Source organism: Xenia sp. Carnegie-2017, unplaced genomic scaffold (assembly GCF_021976095.1).
Source record: "Xenia sp. Carnegie-2017 unplaced genomic scaffold, XeniaSp_v1 HiC_scaffold_22, whole genome shotgun sequence".
NCBI classification, from domain to species: domain Eukaryota; kingdom Metazoa; phylum Cnidaria; class Anthozoa; order Malacalcyonacea; family Xeniidae; genus Xenia; species Xenia sp. Carnegie-2017.
In genome coordinates, this window is record NW_025813485.1 from 5,156,413 (window position 1) to 5,173,714 (window position 17,302).

At 33.5% G+C, this 17,302-nt stretch overlaps 3 protein-coding genes across 3 annotated transcripts; 1 reads left to right on the forward strand and 2 right to left on the reverse strand.

Annotated features, from left to right (window-relative positions):
• Nucleotides 1-506: 506 nt before the first annotated feature.
• Nucleotides 507-5,403, reverse strand: LOC124446850 (lysine-specific demethylase RSBN1L-like). Its single transcript, XM_046997727.1, has 6 exons — nt 5,160-5,403; nt 4,316-4,402; nt 2,915-3,656; nt 2,388-2,564; nt 2,048-2,159; nt 507-1,415 (listed from the first exon to the last, which is right to left on the reverse strand). The coding sequence occupies exons 1-6, from the start codon at nt 5,377-5,379 to the stop codon at nt 1,206-1,208; spliced, it is 1,548 nt and encodes a 515-aa protein (XP_046853683.1). The 5' UTR covers nt 5,380-5,403; the 3' UTR covers nt 507-1,205.
• A 130-nt stretch (nt 5,404-5,533) lies between these two features.
• On the forward strand, nt 5,534-8,531 carry LOC124446658 (cell cycle checkpoint protein RAD1-like). Its single transcript, XM_046997504.1, has 8 exons — nt 5,534-5,875; nt 6,041-6,193; nt 6,596-6,675; nt 6,806-6,917; nt 6,997-7,119; nt 7,538-7,602; nt 7,697-7,841; nt 8,198-8,531. Exons 1-8 carry the CDS (start codon nt 5,759-5,761, stop codon nt 8,249-8,251), a joined length of 849 nt encoding a protein of 282 aa, XP_046853460.1. The 5' UTR covers nt 5,534-5,758; the 3' UTR covers nt 8,252-8,531.
• On the reverse strand, nt 8,067-17,302 carry LOC124446657 (chordin-like). The gene is made up of 14 exons (XM_046997503.1): nt 17,214-17,302; nt 16,160-16,236; nt 13,969-14,114; nt 13,553-13,646; nt 13,134-13,264; nt 12,502-12,601; nt 12,117-12,176; nt 11,914-12,029; nt 11,685-11,781; nt 11,223-11,273; nt 10,590-10,702; nt 10,436-10,508; nt 9,395-9,682; nt 8,067-9,069 (listed from the first exon to the last, which is right to left on the reverse strand). The coding sequence occupies exons 1-14, from the start codon at nt 17,225-17,227 to the stop codon at nt 8,897-8,899; spliced, it is 1,533 nt and encodes a 510-aa protein (XP_046853459.1). The 5' UTR covers nt 17,228-17,302; the 3' UTR covers nt 8,067-8,896.

Consider the following 17,302-nt stretch of genomic DNA (forward strand, 5'->3'; position numbering starts at 1 on the left):
TATCGTATATAAGGCATGTGACACAAACAACTAGCAAAAAATTCTGGGTATGTCGCCTTGTTGGACGTGGAGTCAAAAGAAACCAGCTAAATGATGAGGACTACAGACGTTGTCACATTGGTTAGTTGGTTCTTGGAAATCTAACATGGGTCAATAAGGTTTAAATTTTCGATATCATAAGTCACAACACAGTTTTAGTCTTAGTATTCTTTTGCTGTGACACAATCGCATGCTGTCAGGCGATACGTAGCATTGTGGAAATACAAAACCGATCAATATATTAATAACATTGGAACAATCTTGCAGCTCATCAAGAATAGGTAAAGATATTGCAGTTCAGCTACTAATGAATTTATAAATTCGGCCATGTTTGCTGAGAATTTCTACTTGCTAAAAATGTGAAGCGTAAAGAGTGAAACTGCGGAAGGCAGTCAAGGCACTTAACATGCGTTTTTCAAATGAATTAAAAGCGAAAGAACAATGTATTTACGCAATTCTCACAATAGTTCATTTTAAATGGTAATATTTATTCATTGTCATATATTCTTCAATAAGAGTAATTTATATAATAAAACATGTTCATATTGCGCAATAAACTTAATGTACGTAAATAAATACACAATTATTTTAATAAGTTAGATATTATAACGACAATATACAGTATATAACACCGCTCGGCTCAAATAGAATGCAAGTTAGGCTTTTTCATTGTATCAAGTTTTCAACTCCTCAACTTCAACCTGTTAAAAGGGCTTGTTTTTTTATAGGATAGTTACCTCTCATGGACAATGTCGGCGATGTGAAAGATAATAAATTTTAACATAATTTTCTTTTAAAATAATGCCAGACGACGCTTATAAAAAGATAAAGATAAAATTTATCGAGTAACTCTAAAATTTTTTTTACGGCCAAGCGGTGACAAATGATTTAAGTTTTGAGTTTTATAGCGTTATAAGAATTATGTTTATTCACCTCTACATCAATGCCTTTACTGTAGGTGATAAAATCCAATTAGTTCTGCAGTGTACTTCTTTGCATGACTGTGGAAATTTCGCACATAAAGAACATCAATATTTATAATACGATTTTCTGTGTGTGTGCGTCAAAGGAATTCACCAAATTTCCAAGATAAAGATCATCTGTGCAGTAAAATAGTGCAGTAAAACTTGACGCATAAATACGTTTTCACTTCGTGACTTCACATCCTACTGAATTTCTTGCGAGTCGTTTTGAGAATAATACATTCTGTGTCTTAAATGCCAGGCAATACTTGCACAAGATGAGACGGTTTGAAACTGATGGATGACATTGCGAGGAATGAAGTATATATCATTATCCAAAAGACGTATTCTTGAATACCTAATTCCTTCTCGTCTTAGTTGATTTAGCTTTGCTTCGTCAACCCAAGCCACGCACTGATGTATAAAGAGTTAAAAAAGAAAAAAAGAAATAAAAAGAAAAACATATTAATCCATCACCTATCACACTATTTGAAAAACAAGAAAATAATAATACATGCCATGTCTGAAAATTGAAAGCAATGCATAAAAATATTATTTCGACGATAGCAATTGCCATGGTGAGCCAAAAGAACCTGAGAATTCCAAAAAAGAATTGTTTTAAAAACTAAAACTAAAAGACAAGATGCGTTTCTGCTAAATGAAGCTGACGCCTAATGAGTAGTCTGCCGAAATGCAAGGTGTCTTTCAGTTTAAATTTTTAAAACAGTTCTTTTTAAAATTATTGGGTTGGTGTTTTGATTGTAAAACAGTTCTTTCTAGAACTATTTGGTTATTTTGGCCGTTCACTATGGCAACTGCTATCTTTAAAACATTTTTTAGTTTTGTCACTAAGACAAAGTCTCTACTTAATGATGCACATGAAAACTTGTTTCTATCCGTCAATTAGTCTTTCAAACATAACCTGATATTAATAAGAACACGAAATATTGTTGGCCAGTTTTAAGTTTCGCCTTTTTCAATTAATAAATAAGCGCTTAATACAGTAAACAAAAAAGGTGTTTTTTCAACAAGATTGCGCAGAGTACCTGAGAGAGGGGAGGTTCGTGCAAATCCAATTGAAGTGTTTGTGAAACACGAACAAAATCTCCAGCGTGAAACGCAACCACGTCTTTCACTTCACGATTTATACGCTCATTCCTAAGAGAAATAATGAAATTATTTCAGGGGCCGTTTTCAGTAAAGCGACTGTCTCTCTCTTCCCCCCACCGAAAGGTTGTTCAAGGCACGCCACTAAATAACATAAAGAGATACAAGATGATACAATGGAATGTGGATAAAACTGAACATACTTTGATTTGTATTATAAGATTTAATCATCAGAGCTCATAATGTGATGAATTAGCTACTATATTAATTAATCTGTACCCATTTCCATGTGAGCCATGTACAGCTTTAAGTATTGCAACAGCTGCAGTCGTCCTACGTTCTAAAGCTTGACCCACATGATCAGCATGACATCGTGTTCGATCCTCCGCAAGGCTTTCCCTCGGAGCCAACGCTCTTGGGAGATAATGAAGGTTTTGGATTTCGTTGGCAGACACTCTGAAGAGGAGGAGTTAAAGTCAATATAGCAAATAATAAGCAGCAACCAATTTCTTAGTAGATCACATAGACCATTATCTTACAGTATAAACTGCAGTCTCTGGGTTATTTCAACAGACATTATTCAAACAGTTTGTATTTTTTTTGTGGTATCAACTAATCAATATGTTACAAATTCTGACAGTTCAATCTTCAGCAGCCAATTTGTTAGTAACCAATTGTTAGTTTCAAATGAGAAGGTAAGTAATTGCCAATTGGTAAATAAGTAAGCTGTATCACATGTACATTGATATTACATGAAGGAAAGTACTTTATGGTGCAGTTCAACAAAAGATTTAAAAACTCAATACCTTCTTCTTTTATAAGGAGATCCAAGAATTTCAGTTGAAGGCACCATTTGCTCTCCAGGTCGAACCCAAAATATTGGTCCATCATTGCTCTTTCTTGGATCATTCATTTTAATGAAGGAATATTTTCCCCAGGGCATTACAGGTTTAAGAAATGGACACTTTTCAAGCCTATCAATCACATCTGGAAAATATCCTCCAGTTTCTTCCTGTCGTGTACCAACCAGACTGAACTGCAACAATCCACCACAGCGGAATGTCCCATTTTGATATGTCTCTTTCACTTTTTTGTAGTAATCTAGAAAGCATGTTGAGTCAATGTCTTTCTTTTTACCCAAAACTTCAGTTTTTATTGTGTGTTTTGGGTGCATTTCACAAAAGTATTGTAATAGTTCAGGTATATTGCGTGCTGCGTCATGAACCACACCCATCACGTGAGTAGCCACTCCCTCCTCTTTCTCTTCAAATACAATTCGAAAGAAATTATCAACAAGTTTTTCTAAGTATTTTTCCTTGAGATCTTTCACCTCATTATAGTCAATGTGAACAATGGAGGCCCCACCATTGGGAGATGTTGTAATTTTGATAAATTTTGAAAGTGAAACTTTTGCCTTCATGCTACCAACACTGTGTTCAATGGCTTGCATAGAATTTCTTCGTTTCTCAAGGTGATGTTTCTTTTTCTTTTTCTTGCGTACATTGCCATTTTGTATGTCCAGCTTTGAACTTGTACGTGATTCTGTTCCTAATATAAATTAATAAACTTCATGTTTGCTGAAGATTTAAGAATTGAAGTTGGGAAGATTAATACTAAATATCACCAAATTCATACATATAACAGAATGTTCGCTTTTATTAAAATTAGGGAATAAATGTCACCAGTCCATGCAAAATAAGTGCACATCCTGGAAGATTGAAGAAATCTATTTCAAACTGTTGATGCTCAAAGTTGCATACGTAAGAGAAACAACCTGCCAGTTCAAATGCACCAAACAAATAGTACAAAACACTATTTCATATAATAAAACTCAAACAAAATATACATACAACATATGAAACAGTTGACAAGTTATGAACAAGAATCTAATTGCAACACAAATTGAATTGTACTTAAAAAAACTTTTTTAACTATCCCTTATGTGATACAATTGCAATAAAAAGGTCCCTTTGAAAGGTCTAAATTTGTGCTAAAGCCGGTGATGTACATATTACATAAGAACTGCATATTAGATACTTTGTACTAGAAATTGATCTATTTTCAAAATTATCGCAATGCTTCGCAGACTTCGTGTTGAAAAATGATTGACATCATATGATTTAGTGCTACAGTATTTATCATGACAACAGTAGTCTTCCATTGTGTTTTGTGTCACAAAAAACTAAGCAAAGATTTCATTCACATACCATTACTTCTTTTGAATTTCAACTTTATCCCACCATGTTGGATAGTTGATTGATTACACGATTTTCCGCATCCCTCAGGCCAAATACCTAACAGAACAATAAATACATGGTAAGTTGGTTTATATTTACAATTCTTGTTTCTTTGATTTGTTTGTATTGGAGCTGTTAAAGAAATTCAATTGACTTGGATTGGCAAAGTCATGAAAACAAAACCCAATATTGTGGCATGAAATTGACAGAGCTAATTTACTTATGTAGAAACGTGTTGCAGTGCTGTTAATTAAACAGCCATCTTAAAAATTCTGAGAAGGAACTATAAATCTCTGTCTCTGATATCTGTGAATTACATTACAAATGTTTTTGTTTATCAAAAGATTTGTCCGACACACAGCATTAAATAATTTAAACTTAGCACTAAATAAGTAAATATATCAAGACCATGTGTAGCAACGAATGACAATATGGATGCCAAGCTTTCAAACATATAGTTACGTAGTTTATACGTTAGTTTCAAGCTGGCGTGAACGATGGATCAATAATTGCTCACAATTCACAAACTCGAACAGTTAAGAGTCAAAGTGATGGTTTGAATAAGGCTTAAACATTGGGTGGTCTTAATAAAATTTAAACTTTCAAGAAAAGGGTTCAACTTTCAAAATCAGTTATACGTATGTCAATATTAAGACAGAAATATACCAAAGTATAACAATATCTACAACACGCCATTAAGCGATAGCAACCTCAATTTTAAAAACAAAATATTCATATTTGAAGCTATTCAATGCCATAAAAATAAATGATATTACTTAGTGGACATCAATGTTGATAAAGAGCACTTGATTACCTTCACTTTTAATTTTCTTTAGCTTTGTCCGAATATTCTGTTTGCTTTGGTCACTCGACGACCATGAAATTTCGGAAGAAAATCCTGTAGTAGTGACGTTCCAACCAATCGATGAAGTATGCTGCTGCTTAGATGTCTTCTGCGGCGATGATTTTTTCTTCATTTCATTTTTCAATCGCACATTGGAGCCATTCATGATTTTGTTTGGAAATTCGGCCATTTTGTAACCTAGCGAATTATTAGCACGAATGTGGCACGACATTGGACACGAATTAACCATGGCATTTACACGAAACCGTGATCGCGTGACAATCGCGCACGTACGTATTTATAAAAACAGTACTCCACGAAACCATGCACGAATCACTGGCACGAACGAAACGGAGCGACAAAACCCGAAAACACCATGAAATTTGCTTATAACAGCGATCTTTGCGTTTCAATCCAGTATTTTTTCGTTCCTGGTGCCAAAAGCGCGAATAAATGAATAAAGTCAACAAAGGATCTTTGAAATTTTATTTTAACTTGTCTACTAGCGAAGAAAAACAACAGAAAACCGAGAAAAGTATAATACTCAGGCATTGTGATGTTTCTTAAACATGTCTTGTCTTTCTGTGCAACTAGGCTCTGATGATAGCGAAGGATATATCCTAAAAGCAGTTGTTTTTGATACTAGAAATCTTTCTAGCATTTTGAAAGCAATTAATTTTAAAGAGGTACACAATACCAATACTTGACTTTAGTACATCCCAATTGTTATAGTATAACAACAAAAGTATTTACATATTACCCTAATTTCTTTATAAGATGATGCGAATGTTTTATTCCACTTCTCTATGAATTTAGCAATTCCACCAATTTAATTTTTACCATCTTCCTAGATGTCGATATTTTGTATAAATGAGCACGGCATTCGTGTGATGGTTGAAGGTGCAAAATGTGTTCAAGCAAGTGCATTTATACAAACTGGTATATTTCATGAGTTCTCAGCAAAGGATGATGCAACCTTTGGAATCAATCTAAATATTCTATTGGTAGATACCTAAATTCAGTATACTTACCTACTCAGTCCATTGAAATTTACATTTTACTTTGTAATCTTCAATAAATCATTAAATAATGGCCTCTTATCTAATAATTGTTCCACTCGAGGGTATGAACACCCAGACCATGTTTAGATGCCCCCAAACAACAAAATTATCATTACAATGATATCAATTATTAGGGTGGTTTATCAATGCATTGGGCTAAGAAACTATGTATTTAGTTCACATTAAATTGTAAATGCCTCTCTCAATTAAACACCTCTCTATTAAGGAAGCCCTTGAACAGAAATAATTTATTAAAATGCCCTGGGCATTTATTAATGGTCATTCACAGTCTGTTACATCATTTAATGTAAATGTGTTATCATACATATTTACAATTTATTACAGGGTTGTCTGAACATCTTTAGTGGCTCTACTACCTTGGTGAAAATGTTCTATGAAAACCATGGATATCCTCTCAAGCTAATGTATTAGATGAATTTTCCTTTACAAAAATTAAATACCTGATCTTTTTGAAAAGTAACAATATATCCAATTTCAGTAGAATGATTCTACATTTCAAGGAAAATAAAAATATCTTTGATTTGCAATTGACAGTTTAGAAGAAAAAGGTGTCATCACTGATTGTTGCATACAAACTGAAGAACCTGATGAAGGCTTAGATTTTGATTTTCAGACACCAAATGTTGTGAATAAAATTATAATGCAGGTAAATGTTTCCAATTTTGTATAAGTACACTAGAAAAGCTACACATTCTTTAAAATAATTATTTCATTTGTGAATATAGTCTTCCTTATTGAAAGAAGCCTTTCACGAGTTGGACATGACAAGTGAAATTCTAGAGATTCTCATGTCACCCGATAATCCTTATCTCAGACTCTCAACTTTTGGACATGCTGGCACTGCTCACGTGAGTTGCTTCATAAAATCATCATCATATCTTTTCGCTTGCGCGTGTTGTAGCAATCAGTCGAAATCAGGGACGGCACGTGAAGCCTTGCTACTTGTCCCCCACCAAATTTCCCTCACATGGCTTTGGTCAACCCGGGCTAGGTTTACAGACACATTGCCAAATGTGCCACGAGCCGGGATTGAACCCGGGCCGTCTGGCTTACAGCTCACGCAATTAAAAGATATGATGATGATGATGATGCTTCATAAAATACTTTTCTCCATTACCGTACTGCCACGATATGGAAAAACATGAAATCCCCCTCCCCCCTTCAGAAATTAAAAAAGATCTTGGCATTTTCATTGACGTTAAAAAGGTTTTCATTGTGCTTATGGCAGTGGGATCTGAAATGGTATGTAATTCTTAATTCTTGCAGGTTGATTTTCCCAAAGACTCTGAGCAAATGGTTAGTTTTGAATGTACTCAAACACAAACAAATAGGTAAGTGGAATTCGGTAAAAAACGCAGTCGAATGTGATAAAATGTTTTTGACTAAAAATCACTTATATCAGCAAGGTTTTATTCAAAACCGCAGGTATAAAATCACTCTCTTGAAACCATCGACAAAAGCTCTGGATATATCAAACAAAATATCTATACGAATGGACAATCGAGGATTTCTCTCATTGCAGTATATGATTGTTACAGAAGACGGTGAAACATGTTACATTGAATATCTGGTAAGCTGTCATTTGTACTCTCCGCTACAAGTGGCAACTTAACCCATCGGGGAGGAAATTTCTAGAAAAGTGCGATTCTTTTACAGCACGTGAAGTTCTTACAATGTTGTGATACAATATGTTGCGAGCGATGTTGTAAGAGTATGATTCGTGTTGTGATGTATATTCAACAAGTATTCAATTTATTCTGCTAAAGTGTAACTTAGTCAAACTATGGCTTTGCGATTAAAAAAACACAAACGTAAAATTTTATTACATTTCAACTTAAACTTCAATGTATATAAGAAAATTAGGTGGCATTTCATCTATTCGATAAAAAATTTGTTTACAAAAGCTATAGAATATTTTTTTGCTAGTGTGCACCTGACGAAGAAACTGAAGAAGATCGTGATGTTTCAGCTGAAGAATGAGCTATTCTTCCATAATAACAAATGGAGTGTAACATAAAAATATAAGTTTTGTGCATTTATTACTTATTATACATGTATATTAGCTACATACAAATAATAAATCAATATTTTATGTAGTCATTTCAAAATGAATTATAACATGGTGCATGCATGTTTTTCATAGAGATTGTTGTCTCGATGTAATTATCTACGATTATCGTTCACATCGCTTCGTCTATACACATTTAAAGTATTGCTTGTATATCTAGCTTTGTTAAATTATATCTGCTCACATCATGCAGTGTTTTTGTCAATGTATTTCTTGTCTTTAACAGAGGCGTTGAATAAAATTAAAGATCGTATTATCAGTAGATTTGAGTAGCTCTGATTTATATTGTTGTATTTTTAATTAGATCATTGTTCTTCTAATTACGATTTTGACGAGGTAACATAATATCGCAAATGAATGAACAACAATATCAGTAAATTCGGCCCAATTAAAAGCACAAGGAAAGACAGTGATTGGCCTGGTAAACACAAGCAGTGTATAAAGGCATATTTACAATTTTTTGCCACTGGATCAACAAGAAAACACTATTTTACCTAAATGGAAAAGTTGATGTCCTTCATCACATAGCGCATGCAACATTCTCTTTCAAACGGCGATCATTTTCCATTTGGTTTCAGTCGCCTGAACAGATCATAAGCTTTACAGGAAGGTGTTTTGATATACCTTACACGTCTTTTCAAAATATTAATCAAGGTTTTCGCTCTGCTTTTACAATGGCGGCTGCACTTCTCAAGGTTTTTTTCTCTATTTAGAAACCGATTAATTCGTCCTGTAAAAAAAAACAAAACAAGCCTCAGAATGACTATATGTATACACTCGAAACTAAATTTATATTGAGAATACACTCGAAACTAAAATCTTTTAATTTTTAGTTTATCCTAAATTACATCCTAATTCCCATGCTTGTCTTCTTTATTCATCTAAATGAATGCTATTTCTCGTCTGCATATTTCAATACAATTTGTAGCCGTCTGCATGGACGACAAAATACAATCTTAACACGGATTGACTCAATTGAGACGAGTCATCTGGTATGTATTCCACAATGTAAGACAAAAATAATGTTGTCTATACCTTGGCAAATCCTGTCTTACCTAGTCTTGTTTCGCCAAGTTTCACATATCTTGCCTTCCTACTACGAAACCGAACTTTTTTGGGTTTAGAGAGCTTGACTGTCACATTACTGTTGGTGACATCCCAAAAATGAACACTCACAAATGATTCTTTCTTATTGATAATCGCAATCCTAGCGATAAAGTTCATGTTTGCTTTTTTTAGGCGTTTTTCATTCACAAACAAGTAAACTTCCACTGTCTGAGCAGCATGATTACACCCTCGTCTGTTAGTGACAGGTTTCGATGTTGGTTTGAGTGCAACAGGAGCTGAGAACAGATGTACCAATAATTATTATAAAATAACAAAATGCGAGAGGTTATTGGTCAATAGCTGTGTTTGCATTAGCCTTTTGAAAACCGATCTGAGCTCAACAAACTAAATCAATCATGAATAAATGTAAAAGAGAACTCGAGCAGGTGCAAACCCTCGACCTGGCTTACTCTTATCTGCTTTTGAGTTCTCCCAAAGGTCTCCTCGGTTTGCACAAGCCTGTGCAAACACAGTAAACATCTCTTTAATAACGCATTTTTGCATTCATGGACGAACATGATGAAGAACTGTTTTAAGGTCTGTTTACATTGCTTACTTCCCTATACTGTATATCATTATTAATCATTATTAATTAGTTTAATTCAGGGGTCTGCAAACTTAACAGCCAGAGGGCCACATGACTTTCATCCAGCTTGTTGAGGGCCGACGAATCGTATACCGCTGGTCAAAAAGCGAATATTTTAATAAAACGAAGTACATAACACAAGCTTTATTAGTTAAGAAAATATTTATTCAAAATTTAAAGGTTAAATTTCAACCAAGTGTAATATCATAACAAAATCACAATTAGTCTGTTCAGTTTTCTCAATGTGAGTGGTGAAATTGGCTTTCTTAAGTGTCTCTGCGGGCCGGATTGAGAGGCCCAACGGGCCGCATCTGGCCCGCGGGCCGTAGTTTGGAGACCCCTGGTTTAATTGATTAATTTAATTCATTAATTAATTTATTTACTTAATCATAACTTAGCTTACTTTGACAAAAGTTTCCTCTGCAACGAAACGTCTTATTAACGCAACCTTTTCGATCACACTTAATGGCAGAAAACTAGAAAGGTAAAAATCTATAGCTGCAGTCGCCTTTCGCCCAATAAAATGCCCCGTTACAAGTCATAAACGTAGATTCTACCTTGCACGTGCATTGCACGCATGTGTTACTATCATGTCCTGGTATTTGTGGTGTCCATGAGCTGTTATGCTTGTAAATTTTGGAAAGAAATTTACAATGAGGATATTCCGCACCTAAATAAAGAAAGATAAATGAGGAAATGCAGCAGTTGTTCATTTTCATTAGATCACCTATTTTCGAAACTGCAGTTTGTATAAAAAATAAATGTGAGTCGAGTCGAGAAGTGTTACGTGTTTTTTGAAATTAGAAAGGAAAGGAACGGCTAAAGTTCTGGAACAGAAGTCAACTGATAATGACAACTTTAAAAGGTGGAACTATCTAACAGAAGAAATATTCAAAAAACACGATAGATACAGGAATAAGAATTCACCCTCAATATCTATAACATACAAATTTTACAATAAACAATTGTCAAATATAAACAAGCACAGATGAAGCAAAAATCCAAACAGAAATTGTTGGCATCGGATTTTATGTTAAACTTCAAATTTTGTATGGACAATCTTCATGAACTGAACAGGTAAATTAAAGTTTTGGTTCTGATACAGCGATACCCCTGACAAGACCCTACAGCTGAAATCATAACGAATACGAGTAGGAGATTTTCAAGAGTTCTGGATGTCGGATGATTACCTTTGAGCTTTCTTGATGTGTTATTTCGAGCCGGCGGTTTCTTTATTTTATCTGCAAAAAAAGTTTTAGAAATCTACACATCGAGTTTATTTCACGAAGCCTTTACTGGTCTCCTTTGAATATTTGCGAAACTCAATGAAACTCAAAATGAAAGAAAGAAATTTACAGATAAAGGGTCAGCATCTCAATATGAAGCAATTGTATTCATTCGAAGCTTCGTATTCATTTACGCAAGTTTTGCACTTAAATTATTTGACATTTGTTTCTTTTCATCTTTCCTGTATGACGATTTTGTGATCTGTATTTTATTTGTCCTATAAATGTGTGATGTGTATTTTAGTTTTCCTATAAATGTGCGATGTGTATTTTATTTGTCCTATAAATGTTTGCATGTTTTACCTTGTGACTATGACTTGACATTCCTCGTTCAACTATAGCATATGATATTTAACCATGTTTTACCTGGACACGATTTACAGCAATCTTGTGGATTTTTTAGAAGACGTGTACTACATGTAGTCTTTGGACATTTTACTGGTGCACAATTCACCAATGATCTCTATAGATAAAGATAATTTATTCAACCATCAGCTACAGACAGAACTATCTATAGATATGTAGTTACAGACAGAATTATACATAGTTGTCTCTGAAATGAAAAATTTTCATATATTCAATGAATATTGCATACCTTGCAAATACAAACATTACAATTCGGATGCCGTAAAACTTCCATGTCTGACAAATACGATGAAGGATTCCAAACATCGCCATCTTTGTAATAACGTCCTTTATAGAAGCATGAACCTGCAGAAAAATGTAACAAAATAAAAAATAAATAAATAACATATTTCAAATGGGAAAAATATATTGAAGGTTTGTGAATATTCTGACCTTTAACAGTAACTGCTGGTTGAGAATGAGCTAGTCCACCATCAGGAACGATCGGTAAATCTGTTTGAATTAACAAATGAATGACTCTCAAGACTTTAAAGCGCGCAGATTTGCAGATTTGGCGAAAATTTAAAGTTTTTACAGCAAAGATTACAAACTAACGTATACAGCAAAACACAGCATGAAAAAACAAACTTACATTGAAAGTATGGCAAAAATTTAAAAAAAATAGCAAAATTCACAGGGAAAATGTGACAAATCAATGCAATTTCCAAATTAAAAATCACAGACATTAACTTGGAAAACAGATCATCAAAAACAGCTTTATCATTCAGTTCATCAATGACCTGTATAGTAAAATAATTAATGTCGAACTATTACAGACCTCTACACGCACCACAACAAGAATCTTTTCCTTTCACTTGCATTATTTTTGGACAATTTAGTTTTGGACATAAACGAACAGCACATGCTATACGACCATTCTGAAATAACAAATTACATAAATATATATATGTATACATATGCATTTTCTCAATACAATACTTTTACTTGTAGTTGTAGACTAGAAAAATATGCACTAGTTATATTTACATATAGGTATATCATATAAACGACTGTATTTGTAGCCTATGTTTCACTGCTATATATTAAAGCACGGTCTTTCCATTAAGGTCAATCCATTTCGACGGATGCAGTCTTACACAATCTTCTCTGCCATTCAAAACACAATAATAAAGTGTGCTCATTTCTAAGATGTAATGTGAGAGAGAGGATAGTAGAAGAAACATTTCATACGATTTTCGAGAAACAAAATGTCATGTGTCTTTTTATAATTGTACTGTTTTCAAGAAAATTGTAATAGTGCATGTTCTTACACGGTAATTACGATTGTGAAGCAAATTACAGTGTCTATCTACAAATGCACACTGTTGATGAGCGGCAGGTAGTCACGTAAATTATACATTTTCTAAGTTGCACTTTCCTATATTATCCTTAATAGACACGAATACTCACGTGACAAGTACATTCAGCACAGTTACGTTTTTCATTATTATCTTTCATGTCAACTTGCCAAGCTTCTCCTTGACGATAAAACTTTCCTTTATGCCAGCATTGATTGTGAAGAACAGAAACATTGGTAGGTCCTAAAACACAGTAAACGAAGACAGCTGAATGTGAGAAGCATTTATAACACTTGTCCGCAATCAGGATATTAATTGCAATTTTAGAATTATTGAGATAAAAATAGTACAAATGCATTCTTTTATCTAGTTTGCTTTAAAGACTGTTTTTCCCGCCCAGGTAAAAGAAGTAAAAATAGCTAACTTTGTCCCAATGAAAAAAATGAGAAAAATCATAACAAAGCTTGACGGTGGCTAAGCAACATTTTATTTTTAGTAATTTCCTCTCGTTTCTTGACAATTGGTACTTACTTGGACAGACTTCACAGCATTTTTTGCTAGGTATATATTTTCCATGACAAGACAACACCTTGCAACTTTTTTGTTCACAATTTACCAAACCATCCTAAAAGTCAATCAAGAGTAAATTTTGAAAACTACATGAGAAAGATACTGTGTTCAATCCAGACAAAAAAGTTAATTTGCACATACATTTATAGACATGCTACCATGGACTAAAAATGCGACAAAAACTTTCTGACCTTGATGTACTTCAAAATATATCTGATCAATACAGTTCAATTAATGCTTACAACCAAGTTGTTATGCCCATAAAGTATACTTATATACACCGTTTAAAGAGTATGATCGTTTTTCAAAATCTTGGAAGGCTTTAAAAACTGGACTTCTCAATTTCTTAACAAAGCAATATGGTAGATATGGCGAACCTTCTTACAACGGCAAAAAATGCAATAGTTGATCCCATTTGGCTCCAAGGTAGGATTCCATACTTGACCAACCGTGAAATTACGACTTCCAAATTTGCAATTGGTAATTTTTGTTGCTTTTAATCGAGTTCGTCTTACTTTGACCCCTGCAGTGACAAATACAGGAAATTAACAAATTGTTAGGTGAATGAAGGATAAGAAAACATAACAGGTATTTTACATTAAATATAGTTCGTATAAACTTTACGAATCGAAGATCCATGGTGTATTTCTAATTTATTTTCAATCATAAAACCACACGATGTAAATTTTATATTCTATCCAAATTAAAAATACACTTTGAACAAGTTGCTCTTGGGTAAACAACATCGCTGAAAAATTTAAATATAGTACAAAACAAGTACAGATGAACTGACAAACAAACAAATTGACAGGAAAGATTTCGATTTATAATTCGCTATTGATTTTTCATACTTAAGAAGTTGTAATTCGGGATCCTCGTTTTTCGTTGTTAAATGCACAACAATTGTCAATCAATAAATCTAACGAACATACAGTTTTCCTCATTGTGTTGAAAGAAGAAGTGCAACTGCATTGATCTTATTAGTTGCCCACTCGATTGAAAAATTTTTCATTTCTCACATTACCCACACAAGCGTCAATCTTTCAAATGACTGCACATTCTGACGCCCTCACTAAGACATCTTATTTTAAAAGAAAGTGTTTTTTGGCTAATACTTCCGCAGTCCATGAACAGGTCAACTTGAGATGAACCTTTTATATTGATCCGCGAATCACCCAAACTAACTTATATTTATTAAGCAAATAGTGAAATGAACTTTTTGTTTGGCAACAATATCTTCAATATTTGTGTGCTGTTCTACAGGATGTATCAAAAAAAGCAAACAGTTAATCATGACTACATCTGATTACAAGATAATATGAAAGATGGTTGGTCTCTGGGATTTAAGATACTTGTAATCGACTGGGCGATTTTGAAAAACATTTTATTTTCCGGGAGGCCAAAAATCTATTATGCTTCACCCTTCATCTGGCAATTTAATTCTTTCTTCCTTCGATTTTCCCAATTGTGGCAAATTTGAAACGGCGTTCAATAAAGGGTAGCTACAATAACATTTGTACATGTAATTGTAACATATGTTGAGAAAATTTAAGTTTTCAGATTTATTTTTTCTCTTTACAAGTTACTTCTCTGAATATTTAGTTGTTATATATCGAAAAACGGAAATGGACAAGTGAAAGAGTAGCCCGCCATACTGGGAAAAATCTTCAAATGTGCAACCAGTGATTTTTTTGAGCTTTGGCGTAATGGCTAACTGTTATGAAGAAGTTCAAACTAAACTGTTAGAATGAGTTAAACTTGCAACTTATAAATACGCAGTGGTAATTAAACCTTCAGGAGAGATATGAAATCAAAAGATAGGACACTTGCATTGAAGTAATTAAACTTGTTAAATGTAAGTCAATTAACACAAACTTATATTTTATATTTTATTAAAGTGTACGTTTCTTGATAGCAAATGATTGTCACATCAATTCTGGACTGATACCTAATTATTTTCTTGTTTAAAATCTACCAAAAAGTTGTTTTAAGTTAGCACTTTAGAAAACCAGAGAACTTAGAGCAATTCAAAAAATCTTCCCATTTCAACTCGTATGCGGAGCACTGTGCACATAATATTCAATACTTGTTCAAGCTGTTAAGTGTTAACTTATTAATTGTGCAAATGAACAGTGACTGAGGCCTATTACTTATTATTGAAGAGGGTTCAGCTAAATACGACTGCCGCCGACTGACTTTGCTGAGTCAACCCTCTGTCATTGCCAATTTCTGCATTCCTGCATTCCCAAGCAATGTTGCGGTGAATTAATCATGTTTGTACTGTTTCGCTAAGAAGGTCGGGGCTTAATATCATATCCAAACCACAATGATAGTGGCTGTATACAGTTTTAATAACAACAACAAAAAAACAATACAAGAGTGATGACTTGCAAAATTATGGCGCTTACACAACATCGAGAACATTTACCGCAAGTGAAACAACATATTTGATACAGGCAGACAGCATAAGGTTTTGAACACAGAGAAAGTCTAAACATATCAATTAGCGGAAATCGCTACAATCAGTTTTATGACAAATATCGGATTAGTGTTTAAAGCAGTACGTACCTCGTGGAAACTGATAAAAACTCAGGCTTTCCCGTATCATTATCAGTAGCATCAACAGGTTAAAACATTTCGTTATCCTGGACGAGATAAAATTTAAAATCGTTTGCGAATGAAATAAAACAAATAAAAGGATTATATTGTCAGATTGAGCAATTAGGGGACCTTAACACATACGGACCGTTCCAGACAATTTTGGACTCATGCAGTGAACAAAAGACTATGTAAAAATACAAAAGTAAACAGATAAAGATCAAACACACTTTTCCATAACTAGTATAGTTTTAGAAGCATTGTTTAATGCTTTTTCCTTTCAACAGTTTTCTACAATTTCTGAAATTAATTTACATCGGGCACAAAGGAGCTTGAAAGTTTTGAGATTCATTGTTAAATACGGACAATATATGAGACAATGTGGTAAACCTTAATTGAGTCGTGATGTGTGACAGTTTGTGCAAAAATTCAATTTAAGCAGGAAACATCTGCCCATGTTTTCACACGCGAAGCAATGCATGAGTAGAAAAACCGTTTACGTGGAAATTATCAATAATAAGATGAAATATATCTTATTCCAACTGTCATCTATCACCTATACACATGGCAATTTATCAGAGACAAACATTAATTAAGGCAAAAATTGCAAATATTAGACATTAGAAGACATAGCTGACGAGTCACGACAAGCAAGTTTTAACATATACTGTCATATTTACATCCTCATCACGATTTTGCCGTTTTGCAATATACGTAGTACGTGTGGAAAACACCCAAGACAAATATAATAAAACGTAACGTAAATCAAGATTCCATATAATAATGGAAAAATTCCAATATTTACATTTAAACATTTAAAGGTTGTTTCATTTATAATAAAACATTAACAATGCCAAAATAATCAGCTAAAAGGTGGGAGTTTTAAATAAAAATGGAAATGTGACGATCGTACAATACGGACGCTATTGAATCATAAATATCATGGAACAAATCGCTATACTCTACAAAATCCCTAAAGATATATTTACTAAGTTATTTTTATGTAATAAAAATTTATAATTACCCCAAGTTTGTCATGTTTAAACAGCACAATATCGATAATGCATCTAAGAGTAATGATACCTCACTAAACTTTAAGCAAAGTGATCCTTT

What these genes read in the sequence shown, in the direction of transcription:
- LOC124446658 (XM_046997504.1), top strand. Translation starts at nt 5,759, where the DNA reads ATGTCTTGTCTTTCTGTGCAACTAGGCTCTGATGATAGCGAAGGATAT. An exon ending in TCAATCTAAATATTCTATTG is followed by an intron (nt 6,194 to 6,595) that starts GTAGATACCTAA and finishes AATTTATTACAG; the next exon opens with GGTTGTCTGAACATCTTTAG. An exon ending in CATGTTACATTGAATATCTG is followed by an intron (nt 7,842 to 8,197) that starts GTAAGCTGTCAT and finishes TTTTTTTGCTAG; the next exon opens with TGTGCACCTGACGAAGAAAC.
- LOC124446850 (XM_046997727.1), bottom strand. Translation starts at nt 5,379, where the DNA reads ATGGCCGAATTTCCAAACAAAATCATGAATGGCTCCAATGTGCGATTG. An exon ending in AAAGAAAATTAAAAGTGAAG is followed by an intron (nt 4,403 to 5,159) that starts GTAATCAAGTGC and finishes TTGTTCTGTTAG; the next exon opens with GTATTTGGCCTGAGGGATGC. An exon ending in TCTCCTTATAAAAGAAGAAG is followed by an intron (nt 2,565 to 2,914) that starts GTATTGAGTTTT and finishes CCTCCTCTTCAG; the next exon opens with AGTGTCTGCCAACGAAATCC.
- LOC124446657 (XM_046997503.1), bottom strand. An exon ending in GTGCTGAATGTACTTGTCAC is followed by an intron (nt 12,602 to 13,133) that starts GTGAGTATTCGT and finishes TTGTTATTTCAG; the next exon opens with AATGGTCGTATAGCATGTGC. An exon ending in TTGCTGTAAATCGTGTCCAG is followed by an intron (nt 11,274 to 11,684) that starts GTAAAACATGGT and finishes CTTTTTTTGCAG; the next exon opens with ATAAAATAAAGAAACCGCCG.